Below are 18,631 nucleotides of genomic sequence, written 5' to 3' on the forward strand. Positions count from 1 at the left end.
GTGGGGGCAGCTCCAGCTGTGGGATGTTTTCACTCGCCTCTTGGCTGCCTTCCAAAAGGGAGCCAAAGCGGCCGAAGGACAGCAGGGTTTCGGCAGGACTTGCACCCAGGGCACCTTCCAAAAAAAAAAAGAGCTGGTTTTGCGGTCGCTGCTCGCAGAAGCTGTTGTGCCATCAGCCGCACGTGCAGCTGCCCACGCTGGTGGTGGGCAGGAGGCTCCCCGTGCAAACTGGGAGAGTGTGAAATGGCCATGAACACCAGCGTGGCAAGGCCCTAAAGACAAAGAAAGTGGAAACGTTAGCTGATATATCAATGCAGGACATAGCACCCATCCAGGTGTCTCCCAGGGGTAAATGATTCCAAATTTGCTATCGGCTCTTTAAGCTGTTTGATTAACCAAGGAGGCTGCAAGGGAGGGGGAGAAAAACCCATCCGAGGTCTGCAGAACAGAGGGTGGTAAATAAAGCAGCTCCATCCAACAGAGACATCTGCTCAGAGCCTGCGTTCAAAGCTGCAGAGGCACGAGATGGGCCGGTAGCTGGGAGTTGAAACTAGAAGTGGAAATAAGATGCACATTGGTAACAAAGTTAGCGATAGGAAATGTTTGCTGAGCTTTGTGGCAGACCCATGCACTTGAACAAAACATGTTTGGTTTGTGGAGGGACAGGACTCACTGCCCCTGTGCTGGGGCACTGCCTGGGCTGCCACCCATTAGCACCCACGAGGAAACATCAGCCTTCTTGGGCTTCCCTACCCCGGGATTTCCCACCGCTTCTGCCCAACGCCCGGCTCCTGGGTTTGACCCCATCGGGTTCGGAGCACGTGCCTGGTCCGGGGCCGGCTGTGCCAGCCATGCTCCGGGGCCGAGAGCCGCAGCCAAGAGCGATGCACTTGCAGGGGCTGGAGCCTGCGAAATCAAACTTCAGAGTTTGCTCTCCCAGGCCAGCGGGACACAGTTATTGAGGCAAATGGGCAACAAGCCTCGCACATCTTTGACACTGTCGGGGTTTGCACAGGCTACGTCTTCCCGCCCTCCCTCCCACTGGACTCTTCTCCAGATGCACAAAACCTTACACCTGCAAAAACGCTTGCCAGCACTTAGCAAAAAGGAGTAGGGAGTCCACAAAGGCAAATATTTTGTTCTTTATGTGCTCCTGCTGGGTTTCCCAGCAGGCATCCAAGCGACTCGCAGTTAGCGGGACACTGCGGCAGCTTCCCAGGAGCGGTGTTAGTGCTTTTGGGAGGGCAGTTCAGGGAAGCTGTCTAGAAGAACAAGTTTTGTTTTGTCATAGATGAGCTACCGGCATAGAAATGGGGCCAGCAAAGGCTGCAGCTGCTTACGGCAGAAGTGGCTTCAGCCATCCCTGACGGGGGATCTGGTCTGGAGCCTGTCCGGAGGTGGAGGACAGGAGGCAGCAAGTGTTACCACATGAGTCTAGGGTAGAAACACCGCCAAAGCCCCTGTGCCCTGGGATTAAATCTCACTTTCCTGTGATCTGCTTCAGATCTTTGGTGTTCTCCTCTCTAAATACCCCTGTTTTGGTCTGGACCAGGTGTGCAGAACATGAAGTATTAGTGGAGATGGACAGTGAGATAGCAGGGAGTACAGGAGTACAATTACTGGAATTATACACATGCACACACATGCCCAGGGTGCTGAAAAGCCCTTGGAAACACACAGGGAAGTTCTGGTTGCTTTATTCACCTCTGCTGCTGGCACGGCAAGGGGTGGCATCCTGGTCCCTGTGCTCTGCCATCCCCCGCCGGCAGGGACACCCAGGACCCATCTCACCGGGGACAGTCTGTGCAGAGCAGAGAGGAGCGAGCACATTGGGGGGTTTTAATAGGTTCTCAGGGCTGAAAAAAGCCTTCGTGGTCTGGCATTCAAGCAGAGCATCCCTTGGTGCCCTTGGGCCAGTCTCCCTGAATTTCTGTCCTTGTGAAGACAGGAGCGGGCACGGCCGCAGAGGTCCCTGTCCCCCTTTCTGAGCAAGCGGGATCTGCTGCTGCCCCGTCGGGGAGGGAAGGGGACCCTGCCATCGCACACACAAACTGCTGGGGGAAACGGGCTTTGGCCGAGGGATGAAGTGAGGCCAAGTGAGGGCATATAATTTGGGGAACTATTTTACCACCTTCCCTCTGCCCAGCCTGAGACACCAAGCAGCTGGGTTTATCCACGTCCTCACATGCTGAGACAAAAGCCTCATTAGATGCCAGGGGTGTATCCGTCATGGGGGACCACGGGGAGAGCCAGGAGCAGTAAATAACCGGTGGTGGCTCAGGAGGAACACCGGGAAGGGGATGCTCAAGCACCTGCCCGCTGGCAAGCCCCTTATCCCCTTGAGGAGCAAAGCTCCCTGGCACCGTGGCGTAAGCCTGGGCTGTGGAACAGGCTTTTTATCCTTAAAGTAGAGGGAAGGAGAAACTTGATATATTCATTTAGTCTTACTGAGATGGGAAAGGCACCTCCTCTGCAAGACTCCAGCCCCAATTTTATCATCTCTGTTTAAAATAACACTTTAAGCCAAGGAGGGGCAAATCTATGGACAAACAAGTCTTAGCACAGCCCGCTTTGCTGTCTTCTAGGATTCTGTCAGCAGCCTTTGGCATATATCATGGTGAAGGGGGACAAGAAAAAGGAAAAAAGGTGGCGTTTCTTGTTAAGCCAGTCTCTAAGCAAAGCGGGGTGCTTGCCATCAAGCAGCCGCTGCTGCCACACACGCTCAGGAGCTGACGGATGTGGGGTCTGGGCTCGTCAGTGAAACACTTAATTTTCCCCTCTCCCATATTATCACTGCCTCCACTTACTGACCAGAAGGCTTTAATCACCATTTCTTCACTGCACATAGAGGTGAGGCTGCCCCAAAGATGGCTGTTGCCTCCCACTGCTTCCCGCGAGGCTGCGGGATACGGCAGATCCACGGGGTGAACGGAGGCTGCCAGCAGCTGCTGGTGGGAAAATGTGTTTTCCACCCACCCCCTTTTCTTAGAGCCTGGATTTTGGCTCTGAAAAAAATTGCTTATGCTTTGGCCCCAAGGCCAAAAGGCAATTTCCTGCTTAAAAAAATTACAAAACTGCTACCCCAAGCATGGGGGCCATTTTCCTACTTATTTTACTATCACCCTCACATAGAGGACACTGAAGCAAGCAGCGACAAACACTGGCAGAGCTCTGATTTCTTTGCAATCAGAGCTAGGTACGTTCAATATCTTAAACTCTTCCTGAAACCTCAGAAGAGACATGACTGCTAAGGAGACCCGAAGGACGTGGTGGAACAGACGTGGGCTGTAGCAGGTACCATGGGGAGGGATTTGCTTGCTAGGCAAGGAGGTCTCTGCAAGGAGGGCACAAGCGTTTTACATAGTTGGCAAAGTTTAATCTGATTTAATAATAAGTCACCGTGTTTTCCAGGCACGTAACCCGAGGAATTTGTCAAGCAGAAGCTGCTTGTTAAACCTGTTACCTCCTGTTGCATTAATGAAGCCAGGAGAGCTGCAGTTTTAAGATTCTTGGTTTGGGAGGTTTTAAAACGTACAATTAAGAGTTTCCCCAGACAACTACTCAAAAGCCTTCACAAGAACAACCCTGATGGATACATACACCCTCCCTTGCTCACCATGTCTTTGTCCCAGGACTCAAAGCAGATAAACACATACACTCCAAGTGCCATGGGAGATGCACCCAAATAACACACAGCGCGAGGAAGGGCTTTAGACCCTCCTCATCGCTTCTGAGCCAAACCTCAGGGGTCTGGGGTCTGTCTCTGTCATTTCACAGGTAATAAAACACAACTACTGAAGAAACTGTCAGAGCAAACAGGAGTTACAGTTAAGGTAACGTGTAAGCAAATAATCGTAAGGAAGAGCTGCCTGGAGAGCAGATGATTAAAACATGCACACCGCGACCAGAAGGCGTCTTCCTACCACCACCACCAGGTGAAGTCATCCATCAGCCTTCGAGCGTTTTCAAAAATTCAGTCGGCACGGTTGACTCCTTTCTGTAAATATTGACCACGCTCCCAGGCCGGGCAGTTCAAATGCTTTCAATTCCTGCCGCCTCTCCAAGAGCATCTCCAGCGGAGATGTGCCTGTAGCTGACATTCCCGTCCCCTGGCATGGGGACATGGCAGCACTCCTAATTCAGGTAGAGACCTGGGCTCCTGCACCAGCCCAACCTCCCACCTAGAAGCACTTTTGTGCATTTATTCCCAGAAATTAGGTTTTTTTGAGAGGTCAAAACCCCCAACACTAAGCAAGTCACTAGTCTCAGACCTCTCAGAAGTACCTTGCTGAGGAGCCAGCATAGGCACTGTGGAGCTGCGTTAGCTCACATCAGCTGGCAGATCTTCTTTCACCTCCGATTGCTTCACCAGACCCTAGGAGACAGGATGGGAAGAGACTTCAGGAACATCTGACCCATCTTCTTCTCAAAGCAGCTCTAACTGACCTTTACCACCTTGTTTCCTTCACCTGTTTTAAAAAACCCTGGTGATGGAGACTCCAGCACCTCCCACATAACCTTATACTTGCCTTTAGAGTGGTCGTCAAGTTTTCTTTTATCTCCACAGCAGGGACAAGCTGACAACATTTGGAGATAATTGAGAATTTGCAGCATCATCTCTCCATCAGTTTAAATGGGAACTTTCCAGATTAAATTGATAGAGGAGCTCTGACTGGCTCATGCCGTGACTTGCTAATTGGTCTGAGAAGCTGCTGAGCACTCACAGGTGGTCCTGGGGTCTTGGGGCTGCTCAGCACCACCTTGCTGGCTGGTGTTTCCTATTTATATTTTGGAAATTCTTTTTTAGGAGGAAATTGTTCTGCAGGGGACAGACTATTGGATTATTTCTCTGAAAGCTTCACCCAGCTGATGAGATCAGGGTTGAGGGAGGTTGGACCACTATGGCCAAGGCAGCCAGACTTCAAATAATTAAATGGACTGATGGCATGGGAGGGTGGGCGGCAGGAGGAGAGACAACAGCCCAGCGTGCACAGAGAGGTGCAGCAAGGAGACACGATGCTGCTGGGGGAGCTTGTGAGCCAAGCTCTGCCCCTTTTGTCTCCTCTGACTGGAAGGAGGAGGGACACATTGACCTTGGGGGGTGGAAAGAAAAAAGACTAGGACCTCCGGTTTAATCCATACCATGTGGGTCTGGGAAGAGGAGTGGTGACACGTGGAATAACCTGGCAATAGCTGCTCCTAAGGAATATCTTGATCTGAATCAAACCTGGGACAGGCAAATCCTAAGACCAGCCGCCCCGTATCTGCCTTTTCTAAAGCAATACCAGCTCCCCAGTGCTTCCCCCTGACAGCCCAGTCCTCACCTTTGCTGAAGGACTCCCATGGTTTTGATCAGGTTGCAAAATATGTAACCAATTGCACGATACAACAACAAAACCTTTTTTTTGTCTGGAAGGATTAGTGTCCAGAGAGTAAATAATGGGTTGGTCAGGACTGGAAACAAGAGTTCTCGTCTGTCCTGTCTTCCCAGGGATCAACTCCTCCGTCCCCTGTGCTCAGAAATACCTGTAGTGTGGGACCATAGTCCTCATGGTGAAATGACCTGCTTGTAACATGTCAATCACAAAACACAACAAAATTCATGATAGCAAATGCATAATAAAAATATTTTTCCTCTTATCTAAAGAGAAAGTGCGGCCCGAAGTGGTGTTGGTCTGCAGGACACATAAACCAGCACGGTCATGCTCTGTGTTTCCCAATAGTTCTGATAATCACCGCCGTACCTGTTTTCCCTGAAGACATTTTGAAAAATCGCAGCTTTACAGAACAGAGCGTTAGCTCCAGGTGGCGAGCTTAGGGTGTATGGAAAGGCACCGCCAGGACTGACCACCCAGCAGGGACCGTTCCTTCTGCTCTGGAGGGGTCCACTTTCTCCTTGGCCTCTGGGGAGAGCCCCACTGCCATGTCCAACCCCAAATTCCCCAGACCAAACACTAACATGGTCTTCCCTTCTCATTCCTCAGGGGTCTTGTGGAAATACTGGCCCTTGAACTTCTCGACATCTGTAAGGAGAAGAGATGGAAGGAGTGTCCAGGGCTCCAGGAGCCTTGAACTGCCATATTCAGCACAACTTTGGGTACAACCTAAAATCCCAGGGTGCTGGGACCCAGATTTTGGTGGTGGTGACAAGGCAGATTATATATATTGGGTCAGGAGACAGAGGAAAGGTGGGTGAAGCCAGGGCTGAGCTCAGGGGTCCATTTCATTGCTTACTTCAGCACCACTGCGTTACAGAGCTGCCTTTGCCCGAGCTCCGACGGTTCACGAGAAACACATCCATCCTTGAAAAAAAATGAGCTATGAGAAGTGAATGAACGGAATAAATGTAAGTTTTCAGGAAAGCATATAAATGGCCTGTAAGAACTATTGAAACATTGTCTTGCTGCTGAGACAGCAGAAATGGGAGCTGCTCTTTGCTAAGTATTGCAAAAGAGCCACGTTGTTTTTTGGCATTCATTTAAAGACTGGCTAGAGGGGGGGAGCCGGGAACATGTGCTCCTCCCCGACAGCTCTCCTGTAAAATGCAGCATCACACAGTGATGGGACCAGCTCAGAAACACATTGCTCCTCACGGTCCTCCTCTCCCCCAGATAAAGACCCCAAACTCAGAAACCGTCTCCCAGCACCCCATTTCCCAACACCATGCACAGGACTCGCACAACGCTGCTGCTGCAAGATGGCAGGGATGCACATGGAAAAAAACTGGGATTACAAACAGCTTTTTTGCAGAAAACCCAGATGGTAACCCCTGCCCTGCCCACCGGGTGGGATTTTGCCGGCATCTTCGACAAGGGGCTGCGGCAGGGATTGAGCTGGTGAGAAAGTGGAGAAGCAGCTACAACGGTCTCTTTTTGCAGCCACCCCTTCAAGAGTTAGGTGGACTTTTCTGGAGAAGCGTGTGAGCAGCGTGGTAACCCATCTGGGGACCATGGATCTGCATCGTCTGCCTCCTGCACTGGGTCCCGGTAACAGCCGCATGGTCTCCAGGAATATCGTCAGTTCTGGGCTTTACGGATGAAACCAGAAACACAAGCACAAACAGCTGTGATATATTTCCAAAGGTGTAAGCCTCATTTTGTGAGGCGTAAGGGAGGAATAATCCAAGAGCGGTGAATCATCCATCTCGTGCCATGCGGCATTTGTCTCAACAGCCAAGGACAACCGCCGTAGCCTGGCTGTAGCCCTGCGGCGTTGGATGCAGCACCAAGGTGTTGGAAGGGGATGATGCTGGCTGAGCATTTGGGCTGTTCCTCTGCTTTTCCCCAGACCATGCAGGATGGTGCCTTTCCAACCCTCATAGTGAACCTCCATTTGCTTCCAGCCAAAGACAGGCTGAAGGCTTTGGTTTCAGCCCCTCCGGTGGGGCGTAGGCTGGGTCCCAGGCACCAGCAGCCCTGGCTGGCTGTGGACAGGCCAGCCGCCTCCCCGGCTTCCCATCTTACAGCTGCTCGGCTGGTATTATTCTGGAAATAACTTCCCCATCTGGCACATATGCAGTTTGTTAACCCTGCTCCTAGACATGTGCCTCTAGCAGCACTCCATAAACAGCTTTTACCTCGGATGGACTCCAGCAGAACATATGGATGTATATGGTGAGTGACACCAACCATCACAGCATCAAAAACGGCCAGTTCTTCCTTCCCATTAGTTTTGGTGACAACAGCCCACTGGCAGGTGGTTGAGAAGTCCCGGCATTTGTATTTTTTATCCTGATGGCTGTAGTCTGAAAGGAAACCATAGCAAATGCATCAATACATGGGTCCCCGCACGCTGTGCGATGCCGACGCAAAACAGGCAGAGCTGGGTGCTCAGTTGTGCTTCCCATCCTCACCTGCCCTAAAATACCCGGGCCAACTGTAGTAATGGTTTGGCTTGGCTCGTTCCCCTTAATTGGTGGGGGATTTCTGGGAAACAAGCATTTACTGACCCGCACAGAGACGGGGAGCCTGGCCCCAGTGGCACGGTGTGTGGGGAGCAGGCACTCCCCCGGCACCGATGCTGTTGCCTCCCACCATTTCAGCAAGCTCTGGGCCGTGGGAGGCAGGCTGGGCTGGCAAACTGGTCCTTGCTAGGTGGAGCACTTTGCCTCAGCAAAGCAAAAATTACTGCCGTGATGTTTGGTCTGCAGGACACCCAGCAGGTTCACTTGATCTTCACCCAGCAGCTGGCCTCGGCGTTGGTATCCCCAAGGCACCCGGCAGTAGCAATGTCATGAAATGCTGGCTAAGATTCTGGCTTTTTGGCGCAAACTGGTAATGGGTGAAAGTATCATGGGTGATTACTGGTTTTGCACCTGTAAAATAATTAATTGTTTGAATAGCAGAGGAAGGTGGAAGGTGGTGTAAAAGGAAACATGGGAGGCGTGTCTCTGCTCTGCAAAGGACTACCCCATGGTGTCCTCATTTGGAGAGATGCTGTTGGGTTTGGGGTTCTGGTCTTGGGGTGGGTTTACACACATAAGAACAGCTACAGAAGAGAGAAATTAAAAAATAGCAGCTGGGTGTAGCTTCCTCCCTGCAATCTGCCCAGGGAAGAGCGGCACAGCCGGCGTGCTCTCAGCAGCGCACGGGCCGTGACGCCCTGTCTGATAACGATGAGGTCATTCAACCCATTTTGCAGATGTAAGCCAGCCCTTGTGACAGCCTGGCCCACATCCATTTATTGACCACCCCAGGGGAAGAGGGGCTGCCCTGCCAGCGCCCCACAAACCCTCTTCTTTCCTTCCCTGACATCGTTCAGACAAGCTCATTTTAGCCAGAGCACAAGCTCTACACCAGAACTTTTCTTGAAAAACCAAACACGTTGACTCCAGTTTTCCACTGGAAAAAGAGAGAAGAGACAGGGAGATTTAAAGACATGTAGCAATACACCACTACTTGAACAGATTTAGAGGGATAAAATAACCAGCATTACCTACTGGGGCTAGTATTTACACTCTTTCATGGCCCCAGCTGAGACACCTCCCAAATTTACCAGGCCTGGAGATTGCACCCGATTTATTGATGACATTTTTTAGGGATGTCTTGATGAATTATTTTCAGGGTAACGAATAGGGCAGCAGCACTCATTGCCCAGCAGGAGAAAGCATCCCACGCACGCACACCGCTCGATACTCCTGCATCCCTCCCTGTCCTCGCCACGTCCCTCCGGGGTCCCCTAGCAGTAAAGGGTGGCGAGGAGGAGGAGGAGCGGGAGGAAGAGCAGCCCCAGCACGGTCAGGCAGGGGAAGGCGGTGGGGGCGGCGGGGGTGATGCGCGTCTGCGTGGTCCGCAGTGTTCGGTCCCACTGGCTGAGGATGGCCTTTCTGGCCCCGCTCCACTTCCCCGGGCCCATCAGCCGAAACTGGTAGGGGCTGCAGGGGCCAAAGAAGACCTCCAGCGCCAGCCGCGGGTCCGTCAGCAGGAGCTTCAGCACGTTGGGCTTCACGCCGATGGCCGAGGCCAGCTCGTCCATGTAGGTAATATAATCCGTCTGCAGCGTGGTGCTGCTCCCGTACCTTCGGGGGAGAGAAGGGAGGAAAAGAGGGGCTGCTTTAGGTTTTCCCCACCTTTTTTTTTTTTTTTTTTTTCCTCTCTCTCCATTTTTTTCTTTAAGCACAGTGAAGGCAGAGTCTGTCCTCTGCTCTCCCCCACCAAACCTGGGGAGCGGAGCTGGCTGGGGGCCACGGCTCCAGGGGACATGCATCATTGCTGCTGTTAGTGGAGGAATCTGGCTCACAAGAAAACGTTGCGTTTTGAAACTTCCTACAATACAACCGTTTCTAAAAACAAAAGAAAACATTGCTTGGGCCAGGTTCAGCTTTCACTGGTTATATTCATATTTTTAAAGTATTGCTTCACTATAATATCAGATACACTCAGAGAGGGGGGGAGAGTAAGGCACTTCCATGGGCTTTATGAAACAAAACAGTGTCACTTGAAGAATAATGATGGAAATGTTCTATTTCTGCTGGGGCCTCACCCTGAATGTGTGTGAATGAGAAATGCTTTTTCAGCCTGATAACGCTCAGTGATGGCAAATGAGCCTTTTCAGACAGGAAATCTTTCCATCACAAATTTTCCACCCAAACTTGCCTGTTTCAGGCCTCCGCAGTGCCTGTATCCAGCCCACTTGGGGCTGAGACGATGGCAGGGCTCTTCTGCCAGCACAGGAGTCCCATGAGCTGAACTTACCACTTGAGCTTCTTCCCCATCTTCTCATCAATGTCATCCATCATCTCAGTGACTGGGGGGAGCGTGCACTGTCCTGAAAAGAGCAGGAAGAACATCGGCAAAGGGAAGTGATGCCCAGGAGATGCCTCCTGCAGCAGATGGGGTTTGCAGGGATCAGCCGAGCCTTTGAGTGCCTCTCTTCCCTTTGGTGTCAAGAGCTGGGCTTGGGTCAAGCTTACGTGTTGGGGATCCGACACTGGCTCCCCTGTCCTCAAAGGTGTACAGTGATGCTCAAGAGGCTCTTCAGCCCCACCACGGGGACTTCATTGATATCTGCAGTGAGCTGAAAAGTGACCTGCTCCCACAATGAGAAGCACCTCATCACATGGAGAACTGATTATTGATATTTCTGACCAAACCCGGTTGTGTTCCTCAGCACTCAGACACTGCCCTGATTTTCAGTTTGAGCCTGCCCATTGCTGCTGGGAAATGCTGCCTCCCATTAACAGAAAATAGACCTTCGCCCAGCACATGTCCATCCACCTACCCTGAAACACCTTGATTGCCCAGCGGCACTGGAGGTCCACTGTTGGAATGGTGGGTCCAAGGGACTGGACCAGCCCAATGACTGCCATGGTTGGCTTCTTGAGCTGAGGAGGGAGGATGCCTTTGTAGAGCGTGACCTGATTGTCCCTGCTTTTGATGATGGAATCATCCTCCATGAAAGGGTAGGAGTAACTGTAACCAGTGGCGAAGACGACCACATCAACGTCATCCTGCACAGTCCCATCTTGGAACAAGACGGACGTCTCTCTAAATTCCTTCACATTCGGCTTCATCACCACCACGCCACAAGCGATGCGGCTCGGGAGGTCGTCATTGAACACCGGCTCCTTGCGGGAAGTTCTGCAAGGGCAAACGTGGTGGGGCTGTCACAGAGGTAACTTCTGCTGCCGGCCCAGGATAGGCACAGTCCAGCCTTGTCCGGAACCAGCACCCCTAGGAGGTTTGGGGGTGGACGGCCCCGTGCGTACCTGTTCAGTGGCATGAGGCCGAAGTTCTCGTGCTTGAAGAACCGGTTCATGCCTCTCACGTACAGCCAATCGCTGAGCGCCCTGGGGAGGATGTTCCCCAGCCAGGTCTGGAAACGAGTGATGACCAGCATGTCCCAGGGGTAGCCGTTGTCCCAGATGCGACTCATCACCCAGGATCCGCTTCGGGAACTCAGATAGACCTAGGGGGACAGTCAGGAAAGGGTGAGCTGCCCCCATGATGGCTGTCTCAGAGGTGGTGGCATGTGCTCAAGCAGATAAGGATCCCCCCCCTTTCCCAGTGGCTCTGGTGTAGGTCCCCGTACCTGTGATGCCACGGTGCTGAGCTCCACGGCAATGTCACAGCCAGAGTTGCCCAAGCCTATCACCAGGACCTTCTTCCCTCTGAACTTCTCCGGCTCCTTGTAGTCTCGGCTGTGGAAGTAGCAGCCTTTAAACTTCTGTATTCCTGGGAAGGAGAACAGAAAGGGTCATAATTCACCCCAGGAATGAAAAGGGGAGGCTGTGCTTGGCCTTCCAGATGCTGCTGGAGCATCCATCTGAGTGTTTCTCACAGTAGAAGATGTTTCCTGTACACAAAGGGATGCTGCAAACCCATAGTTTGGGATGGGATGGGATTTGTCTCTGGCTTCATTCAATATTTAAAAAGAAATACTGTGCAAGCACAGGATACCTTTGCGCAGTATTTCTGTACCCCAAAAGCGTACTATTGTAACCCCAACGCCAAGCGTACTATTGTAACGCCCCGAGGTGCCTGGACAGCCGCACTCCATCCCCTCCGCATGGCTTTACACCCTTGCGGTAGTGAATGACAGGGAAGCAGCTTTCATTTTTAAAAGAGAAGATGGCAAAGCACCTGATGGGAGTTTTTCTGACCAGTTGGTGCCTCAAGCCCATGTCCTCCAAGCACCTCCAGACCCCCAGCACCAAATATTTCTTGCCAGAAAGAAATTTTTTCCCAATAATTTGGGAAATTTTTTTTTTTTTTTTTTTTTTTTTTTTTTTTTTTTTACACAGAGAGGCAAAGGCTGTCTGGTAATGCGCATGATATTTGTACCAGAAATCGTGGTAAAATGTCAAAAAAATATTTTACAAAATCCTTTCATGAAAAATCTTCTGTTAAAGGAAACAGCCTGAAATAATTTTTTCCTGGGAAAGATTAGCATTGTCCCTGCTTTGATATGGTTTGGATACTGAGCTTTTTTTTTTTTTAAAAAAAAAAACAGGTTTTGATTTCCTGAACGGACCCCTATCCCCAAAAATATTGCTCCCCTTTTAATGCTGAAAAGGCATTTTTTGCAGGGAAGAACATTGTGATGGAAGGTATTTGCTCGGCTGTGTCCCAGCGCAGCTTACCTGGGAACTCGTCGAGGGGGAGCTTTGGGTAGACGTGATGCCCAGAGCAAACCATAACAGCGTCGAAAACCGCTGTCTCTTCCTTCCCATCTCTCTGGGTCACCACCTCCCATTGCCCCGTCACAGAAAAGTCTGGGCGTTTTCTAACCTTGGTGACCAGGGTCTTAAAAGAAACAAAAGAAAGAGATCCATGGGTGTCCGCGGAGCAGACCGAGAGGTTTAGGGATTCAGAGGTCCCGGGGAGCCCAGGGATGTTCGCCCCTGCAATTTCATGCCGGCAGCTCTGGGGACTGCACAAGGAGGGGACCTGATGAGACCTGCTTTAACAAAACCAGGAGGTTTTTTCCCCCGGAATATTTTCTCCCAGGACTTTCCCTGAGGCAGGGAGACCCAGGCACAGAGGCAATGTCCCTCCTGCCCACGTTCCCCCGCTACTCACTGCCCCTCTCCGCTCCAGGCTTTTTACCTTGAACCGTATGTGCCGGAGCAGGTCAAAGTGCTCAGCGTACTTGCAGATGTAGTGCTGGAGCCTGGCATTGTGCATGTAGTTGGGGTGGTCGTTGGGGAAGGGGAAGTCGGGGTAACACATCATCTCTTTGCAGGAGTTGGTGAAGACGGTGCGGTAGATGCTGGCTCTGCCTTCTTCTGCCTGGTCCTGGAGGGAGAGGAGCATGGACGTGTCCCATTATGGGGGACGTGACCCCTGCCTATCCTGGAGCCCTGCACCAACTCCTCCAGATACCATCACCTCCTGGCCTCCACCTCCAGGCTGGAGCAAGAGAAAAATGGCAAAGTCATCAAGTGCAATGACCAAATAACCCCCTGTGAGTGTAGGAGTGTCCTAACAGGCCGGGAGGAGGGTTGGCATCACCCGAGGCACCTAGGAGCCGGTTCCATGCGCATCTGCCAGGGAAAGTGGAAACCTCAGGGGAAGGGAGTGCTGTGGAAGGACCACGCCAGAGCCTCTCTGCTGCACATCCAGAAAGCATCGGGAGGTCAGGTGTGACACAGCTACACTCGTGCACATGGACACATGCAAAATATCACAGGAGACAAGTAACCTGGGGCCTCCCAGTGCCCAGCTTCCTCCTGGTCTGCCCGTAAAGCTTCCAAAATCCCGCTAGCGCGCTCGGACATCGCTCCTTTGGCAATTGCACAAGCGAAGGCAGAAGCCCAGCAGGATGTGTTTGCTTTGGCGCAGCGGCTCGGCTGCCCATGCTTTATGCAATCGTGGGGCAGGTCTGGCCTGGGACGTGGACGAAGGTTTGTGCCTACCACCCAGCAATGCCCGTGCCAGCCAGCCAGTGTCCCGCTGACCGAAGGTCAGGACATGGGGGATCTGCCAAAATCCCCAAGACCACCATTCAGTGGGGCCTGTGCTGGCCTGGTCCAGTTCTGCCCAAAGTGGCCAGCCCCACACATCACCCTGTCCCCATCGGGGGGCACCTGCTATGTCTGCCCTGACACTTGGCACTTAACAGCACAAAACACAGGTAATGCATTTCCCTTTCCCCATGGTTTTGATGCCAGGACAGAGCTGGGAAAAATGCAGCAAGGTTTCCGTGCTGGAAAATTCATATTTGGGTTGGCCAGATGATTACCGACTTCCAATAAAAGAAAAAAACCCAACAGATACAGACCTGAAGTGGTTTTTACTTTTCACCTCAATAGTGATATTCTGTTCCGAAATTCTCCATTATATGTATCAAAAAGTATTGCCAAACTCTCTGGAGGAACTAGCTGGAGCCCTCCCCAGAAAAGACAGAACATGTGGTCTGTGTTTTGAGATGAATCCAATGTTGCAGATCACCCAGAACAGGCTTTCTGCCCTCCCCCTCTGCCTCAGGTTTTAACTCACACGGGCTCAATTCCTTTCCCTAACAGCACCCTGAGATGCTCCTGCAACTGCGATCACACCCCAAACTGTCCCCTTGGCCCCAGCCTGCCGGCGGGTGGGCACATGGCACAAGATGGCTCTGGGTCTGACCCTCTAATTCTTCATTCGGGCTCCCTTTTGGCTCTGTGGTCCATGGCCACTAGGTAAAAGCATGCTGAGAGCTACCCTGAGGAGCAGTGTGTGCTCCCCAAGGTGGGGTGACTGGTGGCAGCCCCACAGGGTGACTTTTGCAGAGCCTGAAGACCTGCATTTCGGAGCCGTCCCTGTCTGCATGGGCTTTGAGGGGAGCGGGAGATGTCTTCGGTGCCGCCCCAAGGCGTTTGCAGCCCCTTTGCTGGAGAGAAGCTGGTGGCTTCCTCCGTCCCCAAAGGAGAGGGGTTGGCAGTTCAGAGGGGATTTGGCTCAGCAAGCCAAGGGACAGCCAGGCTGTCCCCAGGGTAAGGGAGGGGACCTGGGGACCTGTACTGAACCAGCCAAGCCCTCCCATGTGCAGCCATCAGAGCAGAGCAAGTGGGTCAAGCACACAGGGGGCAAACTCCCAGCCCCAAGGACAGAGGTTTCCCCAGCCAGCTCTGAAACCAGGCAGCCAAAGCCACTCACCGTGTAGCGCCAGAGCCCCCCGATGCCTTCACTCTGCTCGAAGCAGATGGGCTCCAGCCCCTCGTCCAGGCAGCACTTGATGGCCGCCAGCCCGCTGACGCCTGCGCCCACCACCGCCACGCGCCGCACCATGCTGTCCTGCCTGCGGGGAAACGTGGCTGTGGTGGCACGGAGACCGGCCGGGCACGCTCGCCCAGGTGGGTCTGCAGCCCCCGGCAATGCCCCGCAGGAGCAGGGCACCTCCTCCCCAGCACAGCTCCCCCAGCTCCTTAAATAACCCAGGGGGGAGGGCTTCTTGCTGATCCTTGCTCACCTGCTTCCCGTGCAGCCCCCAGGTACGTGCGTAAAAGTTTTGGGCGGGGTGGAAGAGCTTTTCCTGGTACCCAGGGGATCTCTCGTGGAGAGGAGCGGCAGCTCAAGAGGAGCTGCCCCGAAAGAGCAGGGCTTTTATGCAGCGTTGCACGGGAGGCAGGGCCAGCGCCGAGGGGTTGTATCGATGAGCGACTTGAGCTGTTTGGACTTCAGCAAGCCCAGAGCTGTAACACGAGGAGGAGCTGTGGGCACAGAGCTCCTAAATTAGGAAATAAAGTGTCAGACTGAAATTATTGCAAGATAGAACCCAGGGTCACTGAGCAGCAGCAGCCACCTCCGGCCCATGGGACGAGCAGCATCTCTCATATACGTGCACACACACACCCCTCTCCGAAACGGCACAGCAATGCCCGTGTCGTCAAATGCGGCAGGTGGGACCAGGCTGCCCAACCTCGCCCCATCCTTCCACCCCAGCACTGCAGTTATTCCCCTGCAGAGAGGGCAGCTGGCAGCACCGCCCCGGGGACAAGCCACCCCGGCACCGGGCAGGCTCCTGTTCGAAGCACCTGGCCGCTTTCTCCCCTTCTAATAAATGGGGCGAGCGTGTCTCAGAGGACATCTGTGGGGGAAGGACAAAGCGCAGGCAAGCGCGGAGGAGTCTGTTTGCAAATCCCAATCCATCTCTACACTCTTCATCTAAGTCTCATTGTGGGAGTTCATCCATCAAATCCCTGCCTCCAGACGGGAGAACCGTTCAGCTGGGAGTACGCCTGTTCGAAAGCCGACAGCGTGCAGTTGCTGGAGCCTCTAAAGCTGTCTAAGCTGGGCTGTTAATTCATGCTAAATTGACTTGAAATAAAAAAGAACAGAGAATGCCAGAAAAAATGATTGAACAACCAAACCAAAATAGAATAAAATTGCTAATTTTTCCACTATCTGCCAAATTGGTTGGGCTTTCCAAGGGATCAGCTTTGGAGTCATGGTTAAGTTGACTTAATATGAATAAACTGCCAAGCTGGCTTTATGGATTCCTAGAGGAAGAGTGGATCCTCTCCTGCAGGACACGACGTGGAGGAGGAGGAGGAGGAGGACTTCTATGAATTAAAGCATTTGTCAGAAAACAACACCCAGGAGGAATGCACAGCGAGAGAGCATGCCTCCTCCTAGTCCTGGCATGGAGATAGGAAAGGTCAACCCAAGGCAGAAGGAAGGGAACAAAGGTGCAGGAAGAGTCAATCATTAACCTGGAGTGACACAGCTGTCAAGCGTCTGAAAGAGGAAAAGGCCATGGACCTCTTGACTCACCATTTCCCAGCTGCCATTTTCCTCAAAAAAAAAAAATATTTTGGACATTTTTTCCCCTTTCTAAAAAGGGAAAACAAAGGGAAGGAGAACAGCAGGTGTGGGAAGGCAAAGAAAAAGAGAAAAGTCAGGGTGTTTTTCCCTGGGGAAAAAAAAGGAAAAAGCTTCAACATCTCTAATGGCACTAGATGTAGTTCTGCCCAACAACTGCAAACTCCTGTTTGACTTTTTATTCTATGCTACAGGAAAGTGAGAGCAGAAGAGGGCTCCTAACCTCCAAAAGAGCAAGAACAGTCAGGAAAAAGCAGTCTCACTTACAAAACCCTGCCTTCTTCCAGCCCGAAGCTGCCTCGCAGCAGTGGCACGCCCGAGGCTGGAGGTGGCTTCCCGCGGTGCTCGGAGGGGGCTACAGCAATCTGACCGGGGACAACCTGCAGTGACAGGAGCCATGAGAGGCTGATGGCACTGTTTGTCTTGGTGCGTGCCGTGATTCCGGCCTTGACACAGCTCGTGCGATTGCAGCTCTGTTTGTCCTGGCTGCCATCAGCACCAAGAGAGACACATGTGTTCATTAACCGAGGGCGGATGGTGGGTGGTGGTCAGCGGCCACCACAGCCGGTCTCTGTGCAGCCACTCTCAACCCCCCCCGCTGGTAGCGCCGTCGAAGCAGAGGGTGAAAAATCCTCCAATTTTGATCCCTTTGCGGCATGCAAAGACTCCCTGAGGCGGCAGCCAGGGGGATGCTCGGCACGCACCCTGGCTGCAAGGCTGGGCAGCGGCTTGACCACATGCTGCACTGCTCCTGCTTCAGCCGGACGGGGCTCTGCGGCGCTGGATGCGGCACAACACCCGCAGCAAGAGTCAAATGCTTCCCCAAGTTGCATTTCAGTCCAAACAGCCGGGAAGAGGATCCCTCAGTGTGCCGAAGGGGAATAAGCCCCAGCGTAGCGACTTGACCGCAGCAATGGGCCTGGGGCCAGCAGGGCATCACACCGGCCAGCAGCAGCCTTCAGCCTCGCGGAGGGCTCATCCCCGGGACTCCTCTGATCTCCGCCCGGCGCGAGCGCAGAGCAGCAGCTGGGCTCCCGGCTCCGTTGGCAGCCGGGGATGAACCGAACTTGCCGGAGGTGCCGCTGGCCTGGCTGGGAGCAGCGGGGCCCCACGGGCGCCCACGACTCCCGTGGGGCCGGCGATCGTCCTCTCCTCCCGCATCCCTCCGGCTCCGCTCAGCCCTTTGATGTGCAGCTACATTGTTCAACCATCTTTGAAGCATGAAATGAGAAACACCCCGCGCGGGAGGCTGGGCAGAGCCCTCCCGAGCAGCCAGCAGCGCTGCAGCAGCCACAGCTGGTGGGGGGACAATAAATCCACAGCTGGAGCTACATAAAGCGAGGCAGTAAACAAGAGCATTCACCTCGCATTTGCTCTGCAATAATTACGTCGGAGCACTCCCCAGGCCAGCCCTTGTTTTTCTTGAACGCGGCTAAAGATACATTTTTCATTTGCTTTTCCACACCCTTCTTCCCTGTTTTTGTTTGCGAGAAAAGCCCTTTTCCAGGAAAGGGCTCCAGGATCATTCCCATTAGGTTCGGGGCTGATGGATGGAGCATCCCGGGGGATGCTAATGCCTTGCCATGGGGGAGCAAATGTAACAGCGTCTCTTTGCTCTCCTTAACCCTCTGCCAGCCCTGAAAGTTGGTTTTGTCATTCCCTAGGGAGCTGTTCTGATCCGCAGCCTTTCAGCGGAGATGGGAGCTCTGAGGGCATCGCTCGCCCTCAGCTTCACAGCTCACCACAGTCACCTTCCCAGACAAGGACAAACCAACCAAAAAACTCACCGTGCCTCCCATGAAATCTTTTTTAGGTACAGCAATTGCAAGACAATAACACGTCTTACTGCGTCTATCTCAAAGACATCTCTCCTCTAACCCCTTCCCCAC

General features: G+C 52.9%; 1 protein-coding gene across 1 annotated transcript; it reads right to left on the reverse strand.

Annotated features, from left to right (window-relative positions):
* Positions 1 to 9,000: 9,000 nt before the first annotated feature.
* Positions 9,001 to 15,494, reverse strand: LOC142085105 (flavin-containing monooxygenase 3-like). Its single transcript, XM_075156706.1, has 9 exons — positions 15,391 to 15,494; positions 15,078 to 15,219; positions 13,047 to 13,235; positions 12,581 to 12,743; positions 11,530 to 11,672; positions 11,207 to 11,406; positions 10,720 to 11,078; positions 10,194 to 10,266; positions 9,001 to 9,517 (listed from the first exon to the last, which is right to left on the reverse strand). Exons 2-9 carry the CDS (start codon positions 15,207 to 15,209, stop codon positions 9,178 to 9,180), a joined length of 1,599 nt encoding a protein of 532 aa, XP_075012807.1. The 5' UTR covers positions 15,210 to 15,219; positions 15,391 to 15,494; the 3' UTR covers positions 9,001 to 9,177.
* Positions 15,495 to 18,631: the final 3,137 nt, after the last annotated feature.

This window comes from Calonectris borealis, chromosome 8 (assembly GCF_964195595.1).
Source record: "Calonectris borealis chromosome 8, bCalBor7.hap1.2, whole genome shotgun sequence".
Lineage (NCBI taxonomy): Eukaryota > Metazoa > Chordata > Aves > Procellariiformes > Procellariidae > Calonectris > Calonectris borealis.